General features: G+C 37.9%; 1 protein-coding gene across 2 annotated transcripts in view; it reads left to right on the top strand.

The window, feature by feature from the left end:
- Positions 1 to 20,644, top strand: part of LOC145998818 (uncharacterized) — a 56,043-nt gene extending 35,399 nt beyond the window's left edge. Inside the window, exons 10-13 of one of the 2 annotated variants that reach the window (XM_083135458.1) lie at positions 4,253 to 4,364; positions 15,854 to 15,936; positions 17,220 to 17,407; positions 20,500 to 20,644. In XM_083135458.1, coding sequence (XP_082991584.1) covers positions 4,253 to 4,364; positions 15,854 to 15,936; positions 17,220 to 17,339 — 315 coding nt within the window. In that variant the 3' untranslated portion in view covers positions 17,340 to 17,407; positions 20,500 to 20,644. The remainder of the gene's footprint in view (positions 1 to 4,252; positions 4,365 to 15,853; positions 15,937 to 17,219; positions 17,408 to 20,499) is intronic. The other variant, XM_083135459.1, reaches the window with a different exon arrangement.
- The last annotated feature ends 1,143 nt before the right edge of the window (positions 20,645 to 21,787 follow it).

The following is a 21,787-nucleotide window of genomic DNA, read 5'->3' as shown; positions in this document are numbered from 1 at the left end:
TTTTATCAACCCCGGTCAGTAGCTAAGAAGTACTTCATTTGCTATTTTCCTTGCGCGTGACGTAACGTGGAAACGAATCTTAAAATCTCACATACTAGAAGTGTGTAATGCTCTGCGCAAATGAAGACTCATGAATGAAAAAATTCAATCTGTGTTAATTGTTTATTACGAACATTGAAATCGAAGTTGAAATTTGGCAAATTTTGCTTCGCATGATTACTTTGCTTGGTATTTGATGCTGAAAATTGTGAATATTTATAGTGAAGCATTTTGTGGGAACGCGTCGTATTTCACAGCATATGCGGATTAATTGACCACAGACAGAAGAGAACTGCACAATGCCTAGTCCGTCGTGCACTCTACTTCATAAAAAAAATCCACACTTTTGTTGTTTCTAACATCAGATAATTTTCTGATACGAAATGTAGGACTACGCTTTTGCATTGAAGTTACCTACAAGATGTGAAAGAAAGTGTTGCAATATGCACATACACAGGACAACGAACACAAATAATCAAATCAACTAAACAGGCAAGTAACAAAGAGTTCATGCACCACATGCATAATGTTAATAAAAACGGTAATATTTTCACCGGACCTGCTATATTTGTGCAGATTCAGCACGAATTAAAAGTTTCGATGGCTTAGATATGTTATTGCCTTTGTATCAAGGTGTCCTGAATTCGATTCAGAGGTTCATATCCTAATTTAAGCTGTAGGTCGAGTAGCGATTAAACTACGGAAGAAAAAGGCGAACTTAAAAGGGGAATAAGGTGTTATACAAAATTACGGAATTAACTGGGAAGTGACTAGGTTCATTTATTTAAAATTTATTTAATGCACTATGATCTTGTTAATAATTTGCGAATAGACTCATCATACAAAATGCCAAGAAAACACTGATAATTTTTCTGCAGATATTTCTTTGATCCTGCACAGCCTACTCTATTTTTGACTTGGAATAAAGAAAACGCCAACTGTGAATGTCGACATGAACGACATGTGTCATTAAGGTTTGATTGGGCCTTAGACCGACGCCAGCAAAGCCGTTTTCGAAATTTATTCTACTTTCCAAAAACCTCTAATCCAAAATTTGCTAAGAATTCCTTCCAGAGCATTCTGATGAATCTTCCCGTGGTTTGCTTTCGATTTTGTCTAGATATTCACAATCAGTGCTCAAAGTGAAGGGGGGTGCTAAAAAAAAGTTACCAAAAGCATTCGCCCAGGAAATTCACTTTCAATTGCGTCCCGGGACGCTGTGGATTCAGAGCGATACGGGGAATGCTTTATGTATAGCATCTATATATAAATGCAATTTTGAAAGTGCATTCTCTCTCTCAAACAGCTCATAATGAATTTCTGAGTATCAGAGAATGAATAAATAACCAATGTAAAATCTGGTATCAATGGACACAACTGAATATGGAACTGCGTGCCTCCTATTTTTCAACAAGTTTTAATTAATGTCATAGGGACGTTACAATAGATCCCTCTCTCATATCATTAGCACCCACAACAACCAAATTGTGCAATAATCAACAATAAGGGTGTGCTGGATGGAAATCTATCAGTCGGGAAGTGGGGAAAAAATTATATCCCGACGTTCGGGATGGGTAATGCTCACAATTTTCCGACAAAGTAAGGATTTTATCAGCATAAGAAATACTCAGGATTTTCGGCACTAAAAATCTTGAATTCTACACATTTTTCTTTCTTTGTGACTTTTTCCACACTTATGAAGATAAGAAAAACTGTCTTTTCCAAGGAATTCCCTACTCTTATAGAGCAGAAAACGTCGAGAATGAAGTATGTTTAATACACAAAATTACATCACGTGAACAGTTAGGCAGCTTCTGAAAAATCTCCACAGTCCTTCCTATCAACGTCGCAATTAAATATGTGATACAGAAAGCCGATACAATCTACAATTCGGGATGGAAATTGCGAATTAAAAATTCTTAAATTCTCCAAATTTTCTTAATTATAAGTGTGAAAATTTCTTTGAAATATCAGTTTTCATTCCAGATATGCAAAAATAATACCTTCATGGAGAAATATTTTGTACAATATGAGATTTTAAATGTCGGGAAATCGCAAACATTCGGCGGGTATGCCTACATTCTAGGCGTGTTATCCTTATGGAAAAAATAGAAACTGGTAGGACGCGGCCGAAAAATGTCGCTCGGATCCCAAATTTCGTGTGGGGTGTTTTTAGGTCAATTTGCACCCAAATGGGAGAGGGGCAACTTCCCCCGACTTACTTTACCCTAAAAAACGGGATTTTTTGCAAATTTCGGACCAGGCTATGCATCCCCCCGCCTATTGATTTCAAGCCCAGAGCGTACCCCCAGCTATTTTCACTTTAAGCACTGTTCATAATAGTTTAATAGGCTCACATAGCCACGAAACCTTTGCAAATATCTAGATAACAGCGAAAGTAAACCACGTAAACCAGACGAAGTTTCACGTGGATGCTCTGGAAGGAATTCCAAGTTTTCAGATTGTGACTGTCTTCTACATTCACGAATAACAGTATTTATTTTATTTCTGTTGTACACAAGTTTATAAAATTAACAGGGAACCATTTGGATTAAGAACGCTGTATCAATGTCGATATATTTTTAAGTTGTTGATTTCGATTCGTTTTTGTTATATAGGAAGTGTGATTTAAAATGTCTTGTGTTAAAAGATTGCAAATGAGTTTATCGAATTATTATTTTTTTCCACCTGTTCAAGCTGCTCCGCCGCCAACCCAGCGTAGTATAAAGTAAGTACCTGCAGGGAAAGTCTGGGAGGGAGGGTAAAGGCGACCAGGGGCGTGGTGCCGATCACATCACCCTTCCCCACCTTCGGCCGTGATCAAGAAAGTGTGGGGCCATAACTACACCCCCCCCTATACGCCTTCATGGCGTGGTCCAAAGCATAGGGGAGCACTTTACTTTTTTACTTAGAAGTGAAAATCTCGAAAGATTTTTAGTAATTACGAACCATAAATAAATTGACATATCAAGATATAAGCATTTCTGTGCCCCATTTCAAGTTTTCATTTTGTGCTCTTTTTTTATATGTGGATAATGCAAAACTTTTATGAAAAACTCAATATGCTGACCAAGGCAGTAATTTAAACGTTTAGTTTATGTTTTATAATAAAATAAATTACTGCCTTGGTCAGCATATTGAGTTTTTCATATCATGGAAACAAGGCTTAATGGTGTTATAAAAACTTTTATGTGAACTTTCGGGGGTTAGATTCACACGTTCCCACGATTCGTCATCAGATCGTATGCATTTTGAGTTAACACGCTTACGACCCAACATTATGTAATTCTAATAACCTTGGTTTTTATGTTTTGTATAATGTTCTGGTACCGGAAATTAAGCTGCTCTCTTCGTATAGTGAATCCGTTACCTAATCAACTAAGTTGATTGGATAGTTGTGGTAATGACGCTGAGCAGTTATGAAGTAGCACACAACAAAAACAGTAACTATAACAATCTTCTTTGAACAATTAGAAATGCATCTCTCGGAAATTATTGAATGTTAACAAAACGAACTTCTTTAAGGAATAATTACAGTGTTAGCCTAAAAGAAATAGACACTTTCAAAGTTTTTCAGAAAGAAGAGTTTTTAATAATAGGGCTGAAATACATGGTTTGAAGAGTACGTCTTGAAGTTTACATTGGTAAGTTACAAGTGTCCTACAATGTGTGACCCTTTTGTAACACGACAGATATCAATGCGATAGTCCAGTTCTCCCCAAACACGTCTCAGCATGTCCATGTCAGCTGTTGTGATGCTTCTTTAAGATCGTCCACACTTGCAGGAAGGGGAGGAACAAAACCCCGGTCCTTGATGTATCCCCACAAGAAGTAGTCGCACCGTGTTAAATCAAAAGCACACAGAAAGCCTTTTCTACCTGGCCAGTGGCCATATTGCTCGACTAACATCAAGGGCGCTCATGTGATGCTGACGTCATGAAATAAAACGAAAAGTGGAGGTTGTAAACTTGGAGACTCTCTGTACAACAGTACTATATGCTTTCTGATGTAAGAAACAAATTTCAATTTATAAAGCGTTTAAACTGTCTATTTCTTTTAGGCTAACCCTGTGTAATAAAGTTAAGCAATTCTTCACGGTATGTTCGGCTTATTGTGCGAACTGAAATTTAGAATTTCCGATGTAAGAAAGGTAAATCAGGAATCAGATATGGTAGCTTCTTAAGCTGTTCTCAACTATTTACTTTCATTTCAGTTCAATGTTGACAAGCTAATAGATGTAGACAAAGCTGTGAAAATAGGAATGATGTTCGAAATCCATGATGCAGACGGAGTGAAGGAATCTGCAAAAGATTGCAACACCAAGGGTAAGAAGATTGTTTTTCCTACCAAATCCAATGTTGAACTTTCTCTAGTGTCAAAGCGAGTAATGATATGCCCAAATAAATTACAAATACGCGTCATGACCATCTCTTCATAAATCCAGATGTGATGTTGCGATATGTATTCTCCTATCGATAGTGTTGTACGTACCTGTCCAAAATAGGTATATTTTCTCTAATATATTGTATGCAGTGTTAATATTTTAGGAAGGAATCCTACTTTGTTTGGAATCCCCGCCCCCAAGACAAAATTCGATTTCCAAACGGGGAAGTTTTTCTTGCCACGAAATATATGCATTTCATAATTATTATTTTCGTATTATTAAAATATTTCCAGTATTTGAACTTAAGTTTCTGAAGGAAAAGAAATAGTTGTACTACTGTTATGTCAAATCTTCTGAAATATAAACTGCAGACTTGAATAAATATTGCTCTTTCTATTGATGAAAATTTGAAATGTCTTCTGTTTGGTAGACCATCCTACTTAACAATATCGAAATGTGGAAAAAAAAATGTTTCGCGCTCTGCTTTACATCTAAATTTCTAACATACAGATGTCGTGAGAGTAACCTGACCTATTGCATATATTCAACCTACGTAATTTGTTGGTAAGCTGTACAAAGCAACCTTGGCGTTTTAGATAGAATCATTTCAATAGAGTAAACTATAGAATGGACAGGTCTTGATGTGAGCAGGTAGGTTTCGCCTTATGGGAAGCATATTCTTGGTACAGTCACGGACACTGCTGGGTTGTAACGACCTTATTGAGGAAGCACTGAAGCAAGCCATCCATGTCTGACCACCAAGCTCCTTGTGACTAGATAACCCAACCAACATTGCAATTCTGCGGCTTGTATACCAGTCACGGGTATACATCTATGTAAATTGAGTAGTGATGCCAAAGAGAAATACGAGATGAAGATTGTCGATCGTAATGTCTCATGTTCTCGACATGGAATAATACTCGGTCCACGTTACGTTCCTTTATTTAATGTTGTTTGGGAACGAACCTGACGGACTGGGTCTATATTTTCACTCCTTGCATTACAGTAAATTTCATATTTTGCCATTATATTAATGCTTTGAACGAAAATAATACCCAGAAAAACATCGAACACACGTGCACACCACTCTTCTGTCACACATGCACGTGAAAACAAACACACAAAGCTAAGTTTTAACTTCCAAGTGAATGTTCAAATAACAGTAAATGGAGAAGCACGATGTGCGAAACATGGGATTTTTCACAGAAAGAATGCGTCTATTTTTGACATACGTGGTTTCTATTACTAGACAATGAAACAATTATGAGAGAAATTAACATGCATTTTTGTCTTCAGGTGTTGAGGAAGGAAACAGACTGACTGGAAAAAAAGAAAACATGGTGTTATTGATAGAGTGTTGGTTAGCGTACAGAGCTTTTATCAGTGAGGTCTAGGTTCAATCCCCACCAAGGACAACTTTTTTAATCTTTTCTATTAGTGAAGAAGTATGTAATATTGTTTTCTAGGCATTTTGACGAAAGGATATACATCAAATTTGTTCGTTTAATCTGTATTTTCATTCTTCTAATAAGTTCTCTATCACAAGGGAATATAGAGATTCTCTATCTAGGCGATGGATATCTTCTCAATAGTTCCGTAGCTACGATTCTCCAGTCCTTTCCACCCACTTGTCTTATTTATTGACTTCATTCATATCAACTCACGAAATACCATGAATCTAACGAAAACACACAGATATAGTTAGAACAAGAAACACACCTCGCGTCGAAGGTTACAGACTCGAGTTCTGGCCTTTTTGCGAAGGTGATTATTCGTGTGTGTGTGTGTTTATCATCTTTGTCAAAAAAATATTCCTCATTATTGCCGTGATTAAGCTAGGGAGAGACCATAGCGACTGAAATAACAAAAGTACAGAAAATGCAAGACACATCTTCCTAGGCATGTTATACCTTGGGAATTAGCAATCTGAAAATTAACTTACGTTTCAGTCGACTACTTGCGAAAGAGTTTCGTGTTGTCTCGTTAGTTGTCAGTGCTAATATGGCAGTAGCTACAGTCTGTCAACACACACCAATTTTCACGTTCCCCGTAAAATGATTACCTTTCCACGTTTCAAAAACATGAGTGCTGTCTAAAGCAATACTTTGATACTTGCGTTTGCATGTTCGAATCTAAAGTAATACGAAACTTTTTTTTTCCCAGCAAATGACATTGAAACCATTAATAACTGTTTGCAAATGTGATATTGATATCATATATGGAAAGAATAAAAACGGAGAATTTCGCTTAAAACAACTTATAAATATACTAAATTATGTGGATACCTGATGTGAAACGTACGATGCACGATCAGAGAGCCTGAATGTTGCATTGAAAACTGCAGAGAACAATGACTGACTTATGAACAGTGAAAGGTTTTTCCATGCTCCAATGGGATTTTATTTATAACTATAAATAAAGAAGGGAGAAGGACACAGGTTGGTATGATGAACTAAATTGTAAACTAAAAGTTTTAATTGAATCAACAAAACACGTTCACGGTTAAAAATAGGGCATTCAATTTCAGGCACATTACACTAACTGAAAAACTATTTTCAAAATTAATAATATTTGGATAACCGGCAAATCCAAACTTGATGTTAACCACGTAAGGCACTTGATAATCAAAGAAACATAATTTTTCTTGAGCATGCCCTTTATTTTGTGTCTTGATTGTTGAAATAATACGTTGAAATGAACAGTAGTATGTTTTAGAGTGTGTTTAGAATCTCTTGTGTACTGCATGGGAATACTGAAGTCAGTTTAGTTTCCTAATCAAATAACAATTATTCAGTGTAATCTTTAAAATGGAAAGCCTTTGTTTCTTTGCAGCTGTTCATGACAGAAATTCAATTGCAAGACAAGTTACCAAATTAGCAATAGTTCTCTTACATATTTGTGGTATGTGCTTGTGTGCCTTATACCGGATAATGAAGGAAGCAGATATAAAATATAGAAAATTACTGTTCTTGGGTAGCTCGTCCTGCTTTTGTCAGAAAACCTCATCAACATACTGAACCAAGCCATCACACGAGATACGACTTCCATAATATAATACGTTTCTGTGGTCAAATAACTAAAAAAAAAAAAAAGGCAATAAAATTGTCAGTGTGAGGAGACGGAGAAATAATTTCCTTTTATCTTACATTATACTCTGTCTGTATGCCTAGTGTGGTTTGTCTGTCCCAAAGCTGAAGACAAACCCCTGTCTGTTGTAAGGCGTGGCATGTTTTCTTCCAGCTTACAAATCACGTAAAATACTATCGTTCACTTCAGTGTTCTGGTTCTGCAGGCACAAGGTCATGTCGACTGATAAGCAGATACCATGTGACTCTGGGGCCAACTGTCAGCACCGCAGAGAAGCTTCAGTAACTTTTGCGAGGTTCCTTCTAGTCCTTGACAGAGCGCATGCTCCATAATTATGTGCAGAAAACCATGTTTTCTGTGTATAAAATTTACGTATGTTTGGATTGTGTGCTCAAATGTTGCAGTAAACATAACTCCGTGACACACAACAACAATTACAAGTGCTTCAAAGATTAGAAACTTACAAGCGTTACTCACAAGACGATTATATTGTCCGACTGACAGAAGAACAGGTGGTGGGGTGGTAGCGTGTTAGTTTTACACGCAGGAGATACTGATTTCGATTTCCGTTTGATTGCCTCCAATTTTTTTCTTAACTCGAGCGACTATATATTTCAATTTATTTATTGCGAACATTCTTATTTTATTTGCTGTGCGAATTGTTGAATTTTGAATTGAATTTTGTTTTCCAAACGATTACGATAATTTCTTGTGAATAGTATTATATGTATTTCTGGATCATTTTCTCGAGAGAAATGTATACTTTTCGCCAGGCATAACATTTTATTGATTATGTTTGTAAAATGATGAGAAATGTGAAAAACGATCGTAAAAAATAATTTTCACAAATAAAATTTAAAACTGTAAAGTAAAGATTTCCACCCAAAAATAAAGTAAAAATGTATTTTAGCTTTTACTCCAATAAATTATTAAATAAAATACAATAATTAGTTGCTCGAGTTATTTAAAAAAACAGGGCAATAGAATGTGGATCGAACTCAAAGCCTTCTTTACGTGAAATTTATCCGCTACCACGGGGCCACTTGACCACTTGAAAATCATGTAATAGCTTCCCCTCATCAAGGCACTTGGAACTCATCGAAACCTTCAAGCGCTTTTCCTCGATTTTTTCTTCTTTTTAACCCTTCGTCGGTAAGGTGAATTCTCAGAACATAAACGGTAAGGTTGGGTCGCATCCGACCCATCTGAAATTTTGTCAATTTGATGTTCAAAAAAAGGAAGGTAAAGTATGATAACTTGTTTAGATTTAAAATTACTTTAGTCATAAGACCTTTAATACTATTTTATTACAAAATTTTCTAAAAAAGAAAAGTATTTGCCTTTCCGCGACCACTAATTCCCACTGATTTCCAAAACTAGCAACTTTTCTTTATCCCATTTACAGACTGGACGGATTCAAAACAATTGTAAAGTGAAACGAGATTGTCTAAAAAATAAATTACAAATGCATATAAAAATCTTGAAAAACTAAATGCAAAATTAGTAAAACTACATCCATATAAACAGAACACGAAATTGTAGTTTCTGCATTTGAACAAATAAAGTGTAGGGTAGTTTAGATTTCTTTCATTTCAAATTACAAACAATTATCACTACGAATGAATACATTAGTGGTGTAAAAGTAGTCATTAACACCGTTTGTAAAACAAACGTAAGACATTTTGGTTTCTTCATCACTACAGTCATTAGCACAAGAAGGGCACAATACTACTTTATGCTCACCACACAAGCAACGATCGCACATCCTACAGAATTCATTTCCTTTTCTGTCTTTTGAAGAATTGTAGAATTCACACCTTCTTCTTTTCTTTGGGAATTGGGCTTCTGGTACTTTTGATTTTCTTGCTTCCTTGTCGCTTTCATGTTCTTTGCCCATCAACTGAACGATTGTTCTGCGAAGCTCCTTCGGAATGTTGGTTTTCCTTTCTTTTCTTCATCAGAGGTGTAGTCAAGGCAAATGCAAGTCGCTCTATGAAGGTGGAGCGTGCATCATTAGGGTGAGAATCCTTGTTTACATTGCATTTGTAAAGCACGAAACTGTTTACTGCTGCAATATCTAGAATTCCATAAAAGTACCTCATTGGCCATCTTCTGATTTTTCTCTTAGTGCTTTTGTCATGGCACAGCTTGTCTAAGATGTCAACACCCCCCTTAGTCATGTTGTAGAATTCCGTTACTTCGGATTTCTTCGATTCATCATTTATGGTTCCAGCGAAGTGCATTGAAGAAATTAGTAACACATTTTTGTTCTTCTTTGGAGTGTAAGAAACCAACAATTTGTTATCTTGATATATGAACCGAGAAGACCCAACTGGAGCTGCAGTTTATTTTTACGCAAAGTGTCCACAAAGGTTAGTTGTCTTTCAAGAAGTGCTTCAGTCAGCTCATATGAGGAAAACCAGTTGTCAGTAGTCACATTTCTGTTGCTCCCTTTCAGTGATTCTGTTAGTCGTAGAACATACCGTGCTGGCAGGGGCAAATCCCTCTTCTTCTTTGCTTGCTCTTTACCAATGTATGGAATGCCTCCAAGAAAATAAAAGGTTCTCGCATCACAGAGGGAGATAATTTTCAGGCCATATTTATCAGGCTTCGATGGAATATACATCCTGAAAGGACATCTGCCCCGGAAACTTAGCAAAGTCTCATCCACTGTGACGTACTCAGAAGGACTGTAATACTTTCCACAATTATTTTCAAAAGCATTCCACACTTCTCTGAACGCAGCAAATTTCTCCGTAGATTTTCGTGTATTCCTGGAGGCCTTGTCATCAAATATTAACTTTTGCAGAAGGAAGGCAAATCTCTTTTGGGACATTGTGCAGCGTTATACTGAAGGGCCATATATGGGAGAAAACATGTCAATAAGTCTCAAACCAGAATTTTTTAGTAGAGCACTCATGTACAACAGTCCGATCAGAGCTCTGATTTCCATCGGATCAGTAGGAGATATAAATCACTGACTTGAATTGTACTTGAGTTTGGACATTTCTATTTCTTCATTAGTATGGCATACAATTGTTTCGATGATTTCATCACTAATAAATAAGGAAAATAATTTGAATTCATCAGTAATTCCACGTGCATTTCCTTTGGGTCCAGGCAAATGAGTTATGATATTCGAAGGTGGCGTCTTTGAAAATTTTGAACGCAGCGGCTTGTCGGTCCAAACAAACTGTTTCGCCATCTTTACCTAGTTCAAATTGTCTATCATTATTTTTTAACACTGCAACTTGAGAATCACGATCCTCCCAGTCTGAAACGTCCCCATCAACACAATCAACTATATCTTCACAATCGTCACTGTTCGCTAATGTTTCATCTTCTGACTCGGAGATGTCTTCACTTATTTCATCATCCCAGTCTCCTTCGGAGTCCTCTTCTTGTCTTTGCAACTCAGCTCTAATCTCATCCGCAGTGCAGATAAACTTTCTGAACGCCATGGTGCACAACAATTGGGACAAACTGGCAAAAAAAATAAGATAAATTACAGGGATAATGTCTAGCGTGAATGGTAAGGTGGGGTCGGATCCGACCCAGACAGCGACAAGGGCTAATATAAATAAGAATAAAACCGAACAGTGACGTACCTAGGACGTGCAGTTGCTCAGACGCCTTCCTCATGAGTAAGGTGAAGGTTACCTGAAGCTATGTCACCAGCAAATACGGGAGGGGGAAACAGTGACCAAGCAACTTCCTCTTGGGTCGGATACGACCCGCACCTTACCGTTTGAAGGTTAAGTCCACTTTATGCACAGTAAGAAAACTGGATCTATAGTTTAAAGTGGGATTCCAACCACTTGTGCCTAAACTGCGTATCAAACTTTTCCTCGGGAATTGTTATCTAGCATGCGATATTACCAATACTCGGTTCGGGCATGGATGTGGGTGTTTGTCCCAATGAGAATACAGAGAATATAGAGGAATTTGACATGTGTGACAACTGAGAAAAAGGTGAAGAACGGGGATACTATTAATTTTGAAAATACTCTTTCAGTTAGTGTAATGTGTCTGAAATTGAATGCCCTATTTTTGACCGTGAAAGTGTTTTGTTTCTTCAATTAAAACTTTAAGATTACAATTTAGTTCATCATACCAACCTGTGTCCTTCTCCCTTGTTTATTTATAGTTATAAATGAAATCCCATTGGAGCATGGAAAAACCTTTCACTGTTCATAAGTCAGTCATTGTTCTCTGCAGTTTTCAATGCAACATTCAGGCTCTCTGATCGTGCATCGTACGTTTCACATCAGGTATCCACATAATTTAATATATTTATAAGTAGGGAGCGGAAGTTGATGACCTAAAAAATATAGGTATATGACCTATGGAATATCCTAAAAAATGGAAAAAATGATGTAAAAATGCAAAAATGACCATTAAATTTGTTAGTTTCAGGTTAAAAATTGAAATGAAAATGAAATTAAACAAAATGCAATCTTGCTTTAAAAAAAGAAACAGGCACCAAATGATACCACATGCACATTCAATTAGAATATTCAACGAGGATTTCCAATGGAAACAGGGTCTAGCTATGGTATTTCCAGCCTCTTCTTATCTGACCTTAAATCTGAGTTTGCCCCAGACGGGCACCTGGTGGTTTCCCCTGACACAACAAAGACTGTCACCAGTTCAGTTTTCTTTTGCTCGTAAATTGCAATCCTGCGTGATATATATAGGCATATATTCACCTTAGTGAAAAGATTCAAGAATATACCAAAATTAAAGAAGTGACAAAATATAATGAAACAATATACCGAATATTGCGAAAAATGACGGGAAAATGCCGAAAATCGGGGAAAATGACCTAAAACCTGACAAATGGCAACAAATGCAAAAAAATGCACTTTAAAATTACCTTTTTTGGGTTCTAGACGAAGTGTAATATTGTGTATATTTAATGGGCATAGTGTCCGAGATGTCAGAAAAAAGACGACATTTCATCAACTTCGCTACCTATTTATAAGTTGTTTTAAGCGAAATTGTCCATTTTTATTCTTTCCATATATGATATCAATATCACATTGCAAACAGTTTAATGGTTTCAATGTCATTTGCTGGGAAAAAAAAGTTTCGTATTACTTTAAATTCGAACATGCAAACGCAAGTATCAAAGTATTGCTTTAGACAGCACTCATGTTTTTGAAACGTGGAAAGGTAATCATTTTACGGGGAACGTGAAAGTTGGTGTGTGTTGACAGACTGTAGCTACTGCCATATTAGCACTGACAACTAGGAAGCGTTCACAATGATCACGTGGATGCATGTTTCTCGCTAATAAATAACTGCGTTTTTGCAACACATACACAAATACATCATCAAATTTTCATCTTTGCTGCTTTCAGAGTACCAACATACGAAGTGGCATGCAATTCAAAACGTTTTGCAGAAACCTCAGTTTTATAAATAAGGTTGGATTAAATTAGACAAAAAAAAAAACTTTTCTTCCCCTGGGCTCGAACTCGGGTTGCCCGCATGCTAGTCCGACACGATAACCAACACTCCAAACGAGACAACACGAAACACTTTCGCAAGTAGTCGACTGAAACGTAAGTTAATTTTCAGATTGCTAATTCCCAAGGTATAACATGCCTAGGAAGATGTGTCTTGCATTTTCTGTACTTTTGTTATTTCAGTCGCTTTGGTCTCTCCCTAGCTTAATCACGGCAATAATGAGGAATATTTTTTTGACAAAGATGATAAACACACACACACACGAATAATCACCTTCGCAAAAAGGCCAGAACTCGAGTCTGTAACCTTCGACGCGAGGTGTGTTTCTTGTTCTAACTATATCTGTGTGTTTTCGTTAGATTCATGGTATTTCGTGAGTTGATATGAATGAAGTAAATAAATAAGACAAGTGGGTGGAAAGGACTGGAGAATCGTAGCTACGGAACTATTGAGAAGATATCCATCGCCTAGATAGAGAATCTCTATATCCCCTTGTGATAGAGAACTTATTAGAAGAATGAAAATACAGATTAAACGAACAAATTTGATGTATATCCTTTCGTCAAAATGCCTAGAAAACAATATTACATACTTCTTCACTAATAGAAAAGATTAAAAAAGTTGTCCTTGGTGGGGATTGAACCTAGACCTCACTGATAAAAGCTCTGTACGCTAACCAACACTCTATCAATAACACCATGTTTTCTTTTTTTCCAGTCAGTCTGTTTCCTTCCTCAACACCTGAAGACAAAAATGCATGTTAATTTCTCTCATAATTGTTTCATTGTCTAGTAATAGAAACCACGTATGTCAAAAATAGACGCATTCTTTCTGTGAAAAATCCCATGTTTCGCACATCGTGCTTCTCCATTTACTGTTATTTGAACATTCACTTGGAAGTTAAAACTTAGCTTTGTGTGTTTGTTTTCACGTGCATGTGTGACAGAAGAGTGGTGTGCACGTGTGTTCGATGTTTTTCTGGGTATTATTTTCGTTCAAAGCATTAATATAATGGCAAAATATGAAATTTACTGTAATGCAAGGAGTGAAAATATAAACCCAGTCCGTCAGGTTCGTTCCCAAACAACATTAAATAATGGAACGTAACGTGGACCGAGTATTTTTCCATGTCGAGAACACGAGATATTACGATCGACAATCTTCATCTCGTATTTCTCTTTGGCATCACTACTCAATTTACATAGATGTATACCCGTGACTGGTATACAAACCGCAGAATTGCAATGCTGGTTGGGTTGTCTAGTCACAAGGCGCTTGGTTGTCAGACATGGATGGCTTGCTTCAGTGCTTCCTCAATAAGGTCGTTACAACCCAGCAGTGTCCGTGACTGTACATTCAAACTGTAATTAAATGTGCACGTGTATTTGTTAGAGTCCACACAATCAATACTAGTGTAGTAACTCTCAATATAGTCTTTTTAAGAAATAATAAACTGTGATAATGCCATTCCGTCGTCGTTCAGTAAATTTACAAATAGTTATGAGTGGTAAGCGCTGTGCTAATTAATATTTTTACTTTGGACGGATAGCCACTCAGTGGCGTGTTTGTGATGTCATTTCGGGATGTAGGTTTATTTTGAGTATAAAAACCCAAATTCACACACAAAAAGAGCTATCAAATTAGTAATAGCGAAACCTTGACCAAATTTCTATTGCCAAGTTCAATAATCTACCTACAAGTTTCTTAATACATGTAAAATATCAGCACTATGCCATGAAAACTTGAGTGGAAAACGGCCTGCTGTTGTCTCGGCTCGGTGAGGTTGGCCAATTTTAGAATTTTTTAATACACAAGGCTGCATACTTTTTGGTAGTGAAATCTGTGATGACTGTACCATTAGTGAACATTAATATTTTTTCCCATTGTGTTTGTTATTATACTAAATGCTTTCAATCCCATTTTCCTTGAGGGGGATAAAAACATCCCTGGCAGAGATAAAAATCAATTTCATTTGCGTTGATTGATTGATTGAGTTTGTGTTTTAAGTCCACTTTATGCTCAGTAAGGCTAATCGGGACTGGACCTACAGTTTAAAGTGGGATCTGAACCACTGTGTGCCTCCACCGGGTATCGAACCCGGGACCCCTAGATTACAAGGCGACGACGCAACCACTGCGCCATCGGGGATCCTTTTGCAGGGGATAAATTTGCTGTGGGGGGGAATCCCGGGCATCCCGCACGTTAAGGCACATATTGGTGGTAAGGGACAACAACGTTGTAATATGTACGATCTTAGTGGAAAATCCGCCGATCCTTAGGTCCTAGCGTGAAGATTGTGAAGTTCGTTATGGCGTTCTTTAAGTCTATTTTTGTGGAAAAATGTGAAAGTTCGGGACCGGGAGGCTTGTTTGTTCAGCTGAAATCGTCTGCTACTTCAGACAATGCGTGTGCATGATGACTGCGAACTGCACTTGTTCGGATAATACAAGGTAACTTGAACAGAGAGGGTAATGAAGCAACATGCGCAAGATGGGTGTGTCATAACTGTTCTTAAAATACCATTAAAATAACCATGGATGTCTGGAATAAATTGATTTTTGCCAGAAAGATATGTCTTCCGCCAGACAATGTGGACACTTTCTATAAACAAAACACTGCATTTGACGCTTTCGCCTAGTCGGTAAAATAACTGATTTCATCAGATTCTCGAGGCCAATTTTCGTTCGATTCATTATGACTTAAGAAAGGGGCCAAATATTGCAACTCTAAGAGCCGTTATTTCCAAAACTCACGAACGGATGATATATTTGTCACGTAGACAAAAACAAGTTCATTTTTATGGCCAAAGAGTAAAAGTATAGTTTGCATCAACCTTGGATATTAATGTAATACTATGCCCTTTCTTTGCAGTGGAAGAAGTAGATAAAAGCAAGAAATGCGCAAGAGGTGCAAAAGCTGTTAAGTGCATGATGAAAAAAATGGTATCGCTCATGGTTAGTATTCATCTGTGTATTTAGAAGTTAGAATTAGAAATGCTTTATTCATGGGCGAAGTTCAGCCTGACTGCTCTACCACTTAACTATTAAAATTAGACTCTTATGACCGAGGGCGCCCGCAGGATTTTTTCTCAGGGGTGGGAGTCACAGAAACTTATTATTATTATATTATTACATTGCTACTACTACTAATGTTTTTTAAAATTACATGCATTTGTAATTTCCATATTCTGTATACTTAACGTTTTTTATAGTTAGGTAATCAGTGTAAAATAGACTGTAAGCTTAAATGTAACACTATTTCAAATAATAATAATAGTTGCTGTAACATACGGCCTGTAAGTCACAGAAAATAATAATTTTTGTTATAAAATATATTTACAACTTCACCATTCGAATTACATTAACTCCTTCCAGAAATCTCAAGGGGGACAAGCCCCCCCCCTTGCAGGCGCTCATTCTTATGACAATAAGAAAACACAAGAAACCAACAATCGTGGCGGAAAGAAATTGTAAAAATGGAAAAAAGCAAATGTAGAGCCAAACGGTGATTAAGTCTTCACACAAAGGCAAATTTGAATGTTCCACAGAAATGCTGATAGCGAATATAGTGTTCCCTAACAGCAATGCATGCCATGCAATAATATGGTATACTGCGGGTAAGAGTATTTAGCTGTTCTTGCGAAATAGCGTCCCACTCGTGCAACATTGCTGTACGCAGCTCTTGAGGGGGACGAGGGGGTTAATTCCGTCCGGCAATTCGTTGTCTGAGCACATTCCACGCGTGATCTATGGGGTTTATATCGGGGGAACTCGCTGGCCAATCTATGCGCCACATATCCTTTAATTCCAGAGACTCATTGAAAAGATCCGCTAGGGGACCTTGCATTATCGTTCATAAAGAGTAAAGTAAGTCCCAGTATACCCCCGAATAGACGGACGTATTGTTGCATAATCACATCCTGGTATATCTGGCCAGTGAGGGAACCCCTAGCAAAGACGTGAAGAGGTGTACGAGAGCAAATCATAATGCCAGTCCATACAATAATTCCAACACCTCCGAAATAATCACGTTCAATTATGTTCTCCTGGTTTATCGACATCCACTGACCTACATATGGACACACACTTCTAGTACGTGTCTAATGTGCCATTGACCCATAACTATATGGTGGAAAAACTGGCAGTTGTTGCGTTGTGGTATGCTGGTTTACCTGTAATCTTCAAACCTGACACGTATTCCCAGTGCATATGGGATTTTCAGGAGTTCTTGTTTGCAGGATGTGTTCAGGGGCGTGGCCATGAGCAGAGGCAGTGGTGGTCTTTCATCGATTTCCTTCTTGAATATCTTGACAATACTGATTTGGTCACTTTCCATTTCTGCCATCAGGAAGCTTTGAACATCCCCAGCGTCTATGGCACATGGGAAGCCGCGGATTACTATCTCCACAGGTTTAGTTTCAGTCAGGTTAGTGTAGAAGAATCCATCTTTGCCTTGGCACAGCTTCGCAACAATGTATTCATGCTGTGGCAGAGTGAGCGATTATTTTAGATGTGCCTTTCATCATCCTGGGGGTGATTCCAGGTTTTGGTAGGTGCGATGGCTTGTTACTCTCATGGAAGTGTATCTTTTACGTGTTGACGGGTTAAGCTTGTTTAAGTTAGGGGAGTTATTTTCTAGGAAGTCCCTGTGGTTGAGTAAAGGATCGCTGCAGCCTGGCTGAAGGATGTGGGAGAAGATATAGTTCCTGGGTCGAATTTGGTGGTTGGAGTGGGGCTGGAATATAACCTTAGTGCCTTAAGTGTGTACATACACATGATTAGTTTCTTGTGTGGTGTGATTGTGTGTTTATCACTGATGGTTTTTGCAGCAGTGACGTATCCTGAAAATTTGGCCTTGTTTCCCGCAACAATTCCTATTTATTGTACATCCCATGTAGATTAATTAGGTATAATAGAAATAAAACATAAACACAGGCTGCAAGCAAAACAAAAACAGGAGGTTTTTTCCCCTTTCTCACTGAAAATTGGATCTAATTTCCCTTCATGTAGCAGCACTGCCTCTGCCAAGCGCGGCACAGAAAGCAGGAAGGAACAATAAGTTTTCTTGATTGGTTGGTTGATTGATTTGATTTATTTTGCTTCGCATTTCTGCCACTTTTGCATAATTGAGAAGATGAGGGTGGATGGGGATACATCTTATGGATGAAAGGACAATCACAAACACACAAGGACAGCACACAACACGAGCCCCACGGAGGATTATACTGGCCGTGAGTCCAGACGCCAGAGCCTCGCTAGTCTGCAAAATGCAATCCACTGTGTACTACGTGGAAGAGAGGTTGACATTTGCGTGCCTGTAGAAAGGGTCACACGTCACACTCCGTTTGCAGGGTTGGAACTGAGCACGTACGACGTATGTTTTTAAATAGCTACTCGCTCACATTACCTTCGGCTCCATCGTCCTTCCACGTGCAACTGTAGATGAAACCCGGTCGTCGGCAGCTTGCGTTGGAGAATAACCAGTGGTGTACATAAACTAGTCTTTTTAAGTTGTCTAAATAATTTACTTACATTCTGGTTTAAAAGCTTGATTCAATAGTTTTCGTAATACATAATGAGCAATTTTCCATACGTTAAAACTAAAGGTATAAAAAATATATCAGAAAAATTGATTTACTGCAAAAGTGTAATTTTTCTCCAATAAATTTATCAATATGCTACTCTCTTTAGTCAACAGTAACAAAATAAATATTGTTAGGTATTTCATTTCTTGATAATAATCTGTCTTCACCAGTGGCGGCGGGTGGTCTGGCTCTATGAGCGTGCACTTCAGTCTCGCGTCCAGAAGAAGTGTAGTACCACCCCTGTCAATTACTCGCACCCGCTTTTGCGTACATAATGATGCTAAATGTACTGGCAACCCAAGTTTTGTCACCTTTCACTCAAAATGAGGCCCCAAGCCAGAAGACCCAATCAGCGTTCTCTACGCGACTGCTGCAAGAGCGTCAGAGGGAACGAAACTCGCATAGTGCGAGCCGCGAGCGGGCTTCGGTCTACGCAGGTTGAACAAGTATAATAATAATGATTTGCATTACAGATTTATTTGGGTGTGAACATGCGAATAGGCAGAGCCCCTACTGGTCTCTACTCTGTCAGTTTCATCCATGACACCCATGACGAGGAAATATTCACTTGAATAAAACGTGTCCATTATCTATTATAAAATTGTTCTGGTATGGATAGAATCTTATCTTTGAAGTAGGCTTGATTAAGGTACACTTTACGCACAGACTGTAGCCTACCATGGTTCTGCAGTTCAAACTGCACTGTAAAAAAAAGCCGTAATTTTACGGTGACCTCACCGGCAGCTCGGGCGCCAGTGGCGTCACCGTAAAATTGCAGTGGTTTCACCGTAATTATGAACGACATTGCACCGTAATATTACAGAAATTCCATCGTTCCAGTTACGGTTCAAGTACTGTAAGCGATACTGTCATTTCACTGTAATTATACAGAAAATTTTGTGATAGCAACAGTGAAGGATGCTATTATTTCACCGTAATTTTACAGAAAATTTCCTGTGATAGAAACAGTCAGTATTTTGCTTTTCTTCTTTTTTCATTGTAACAATATTAACAGCAACATACTTTTAATGGCTTAAAACTATATTCTGTGCTATTTTCCACAATGTATTGCATTTGTCAAGGTTACATGTTCATTGTGACTAAAATCACTTTGACATTATACATTTAAGCCATTGAAATACATTAGCTAAGCTTTTTGTATAATACAATAGTTTGCAAAAATACATAAAAAATCACCTGAACTACTGTAATTATAGGATCCTTTATTAGTCATTACAAAACATATCCTTCATTGCCTTGTGTGCTTAATATAATCAGGAATAATGAACACAGAAATGCTCTGTAATTTTTCCATCATCGTTCTCTGCCTTAATAGGCAGGTTCTTCACTGCGAACTCCAGGCTTTCCAATCTTGCGCCTTACCCTTCGAGTCAGCGTAGGATCCACATAATTTAACATCATCTATCATCTAATATCTTCTTCTTCCACGGATCTTTTCCCGTTAACCATTCCTCTCCGTGTGTCTTCCAGCAGCCGGTTCCGTCTTAGCCAGTGTCCCAGCCAACTTCTTTTTCTATTTTTTGAAAACCTCCAGCATTGCTCTTCTCTCACCAACTCGTTCCAACAGTTTTATTTCTTACTTTGTGTGCACATTTCACACGCTCCATTCTCCCACATATCCACAATTCTAAGGTTAATAGTCGCTTTTCCTCACTTCTTGGTAGCGTCTAGGTTTCTGTGTCATGCTACTCCACACAAAATACTTCGTTAGCTTCTTCGTTAGCTGTTTGTTCAAAGGTCCACAAAACACACCTCTCTTAGCAAAGGCTTCTTTCTCCATTGGTATTATCACGTTGACTTACAGACTACAGTTCATGTCATTTATAATACGTACATCCCAGATATTATATTTAAATAAATATGTTTTTCATTTATAACATGTGTTAAAATCGTATTTATTTTTCTGCACAAGGGTTAAGAACAACGCTGATTGTCACCACAACAGAGAGAGAGAGAGGTTTTCCTCCTGCACAAGTAAACTACGCTAACTATGATGATCCTAAACGCACTATTGTATGTATCCAAGTGAAGTAGAAAATAAACTTCTATCAGCATGACTCACATTTTATTTCAAATGATTCCTCGTACCAGCTTTCAGCTCATGGATTCATCTACAAAGACAGATTTCACAGAGAGAGAAATAATTTTCTTGAAGTCATAAAAAAAAAAGTTCGGTTGAGATTTTTTTCGTCACCATAATAAAAATGCACGGTAGCTTTTACAAGATTTGTTAATTTTGCCTAAATTATTTGAATACTCGAAACTAAAATAACGTTCCTGGTGTACAGGGTCAACGAAGTTAGTAATAAGTTGTGTTTTATAGCTACGGCGTATATTGATAAAAGGGCTAAATGGACAGTTCAACGTCAGAAAATGAGGCTCGCCTTAATGGATTTCTCTCGTAAGGCATGAGCCTCATTTTCTGGCAGTGTTGCCAGCTCCTTACTCGAAAAAATCACCAAGGTTTTTTTTGGGGTCTAACCTAGCCTAAAGCAAGGAGCTGGCAATCTTGCTTGAGGCTCGCCTTAATGGTTTGCTCTTGTAAGGCACAAGTCCTATTTTCTTGCAGTGTTGCCAATATTTTACTCGAAAAAATCACCAAGGTTGTTTTTGGGTCTAACCTAGCCTAAAGCAAGGAGCTGGCAACGTTGCTTGAGACTTGCGTTACAGTGCATAAAGCAAGGAGCTGGCAACCTTGCTTGAGGCTTGCCTTACAGCGCATAAAGCAAGGTTGCCAACTTACTGGTATTTTTGCCATAGCCTTTTACAAGAAAAAAAAGAGAGAGGAGAGAGAGAGGAGAGAGAGAGAGGAGAGAGAGAGGGAAGAGTTAAACAATCGACAGCTGCCAACACCCACTCTAACCTAACCTAACCTAACCTAACCTAACCCACTCTAACCTAACCTAACCTAACCTAACCTACTCTAACCCACCCTAACCTAACCTAACCTAACCTAACCTAACCCACTCTAACCTAACCTAACCTAACCTACTCTAACCTAACCTAACCTAACCTAACCAGGTCTAACCTAGCCTAAAGCAAGAAGCTGGCAACTTTACTTAAGACTTGCCTTACAGTGCATAAAGCAATTTTTGCCAACCTACTGGTATTTTTGCCATAGCCTTTTACAAAAAAAAGAGAGGAGAGAGTGAGAGGGAAGAGTTAAACAACCGACAGCCCACCTACAGCTTTTTTTTGTC

This window comes from Lepisma saccharinum, chromosome 14 (genome assembly GCF_977018435.1).
Source record: "Lepisma saccharinum chromosome 14, izLepSacc3.1, whole genome shotgun sequence".
NCBI lineage: Eukaryota > Metazoa > Arthropoda > Insecta > Zygentoma > Lepismatidae > Lepisma > Lepisma saccharinum.
Note: the sequence above shows the minus strand (reverse complement) of the source record. Positions and strands in the feature narration are given on the sequence as shown.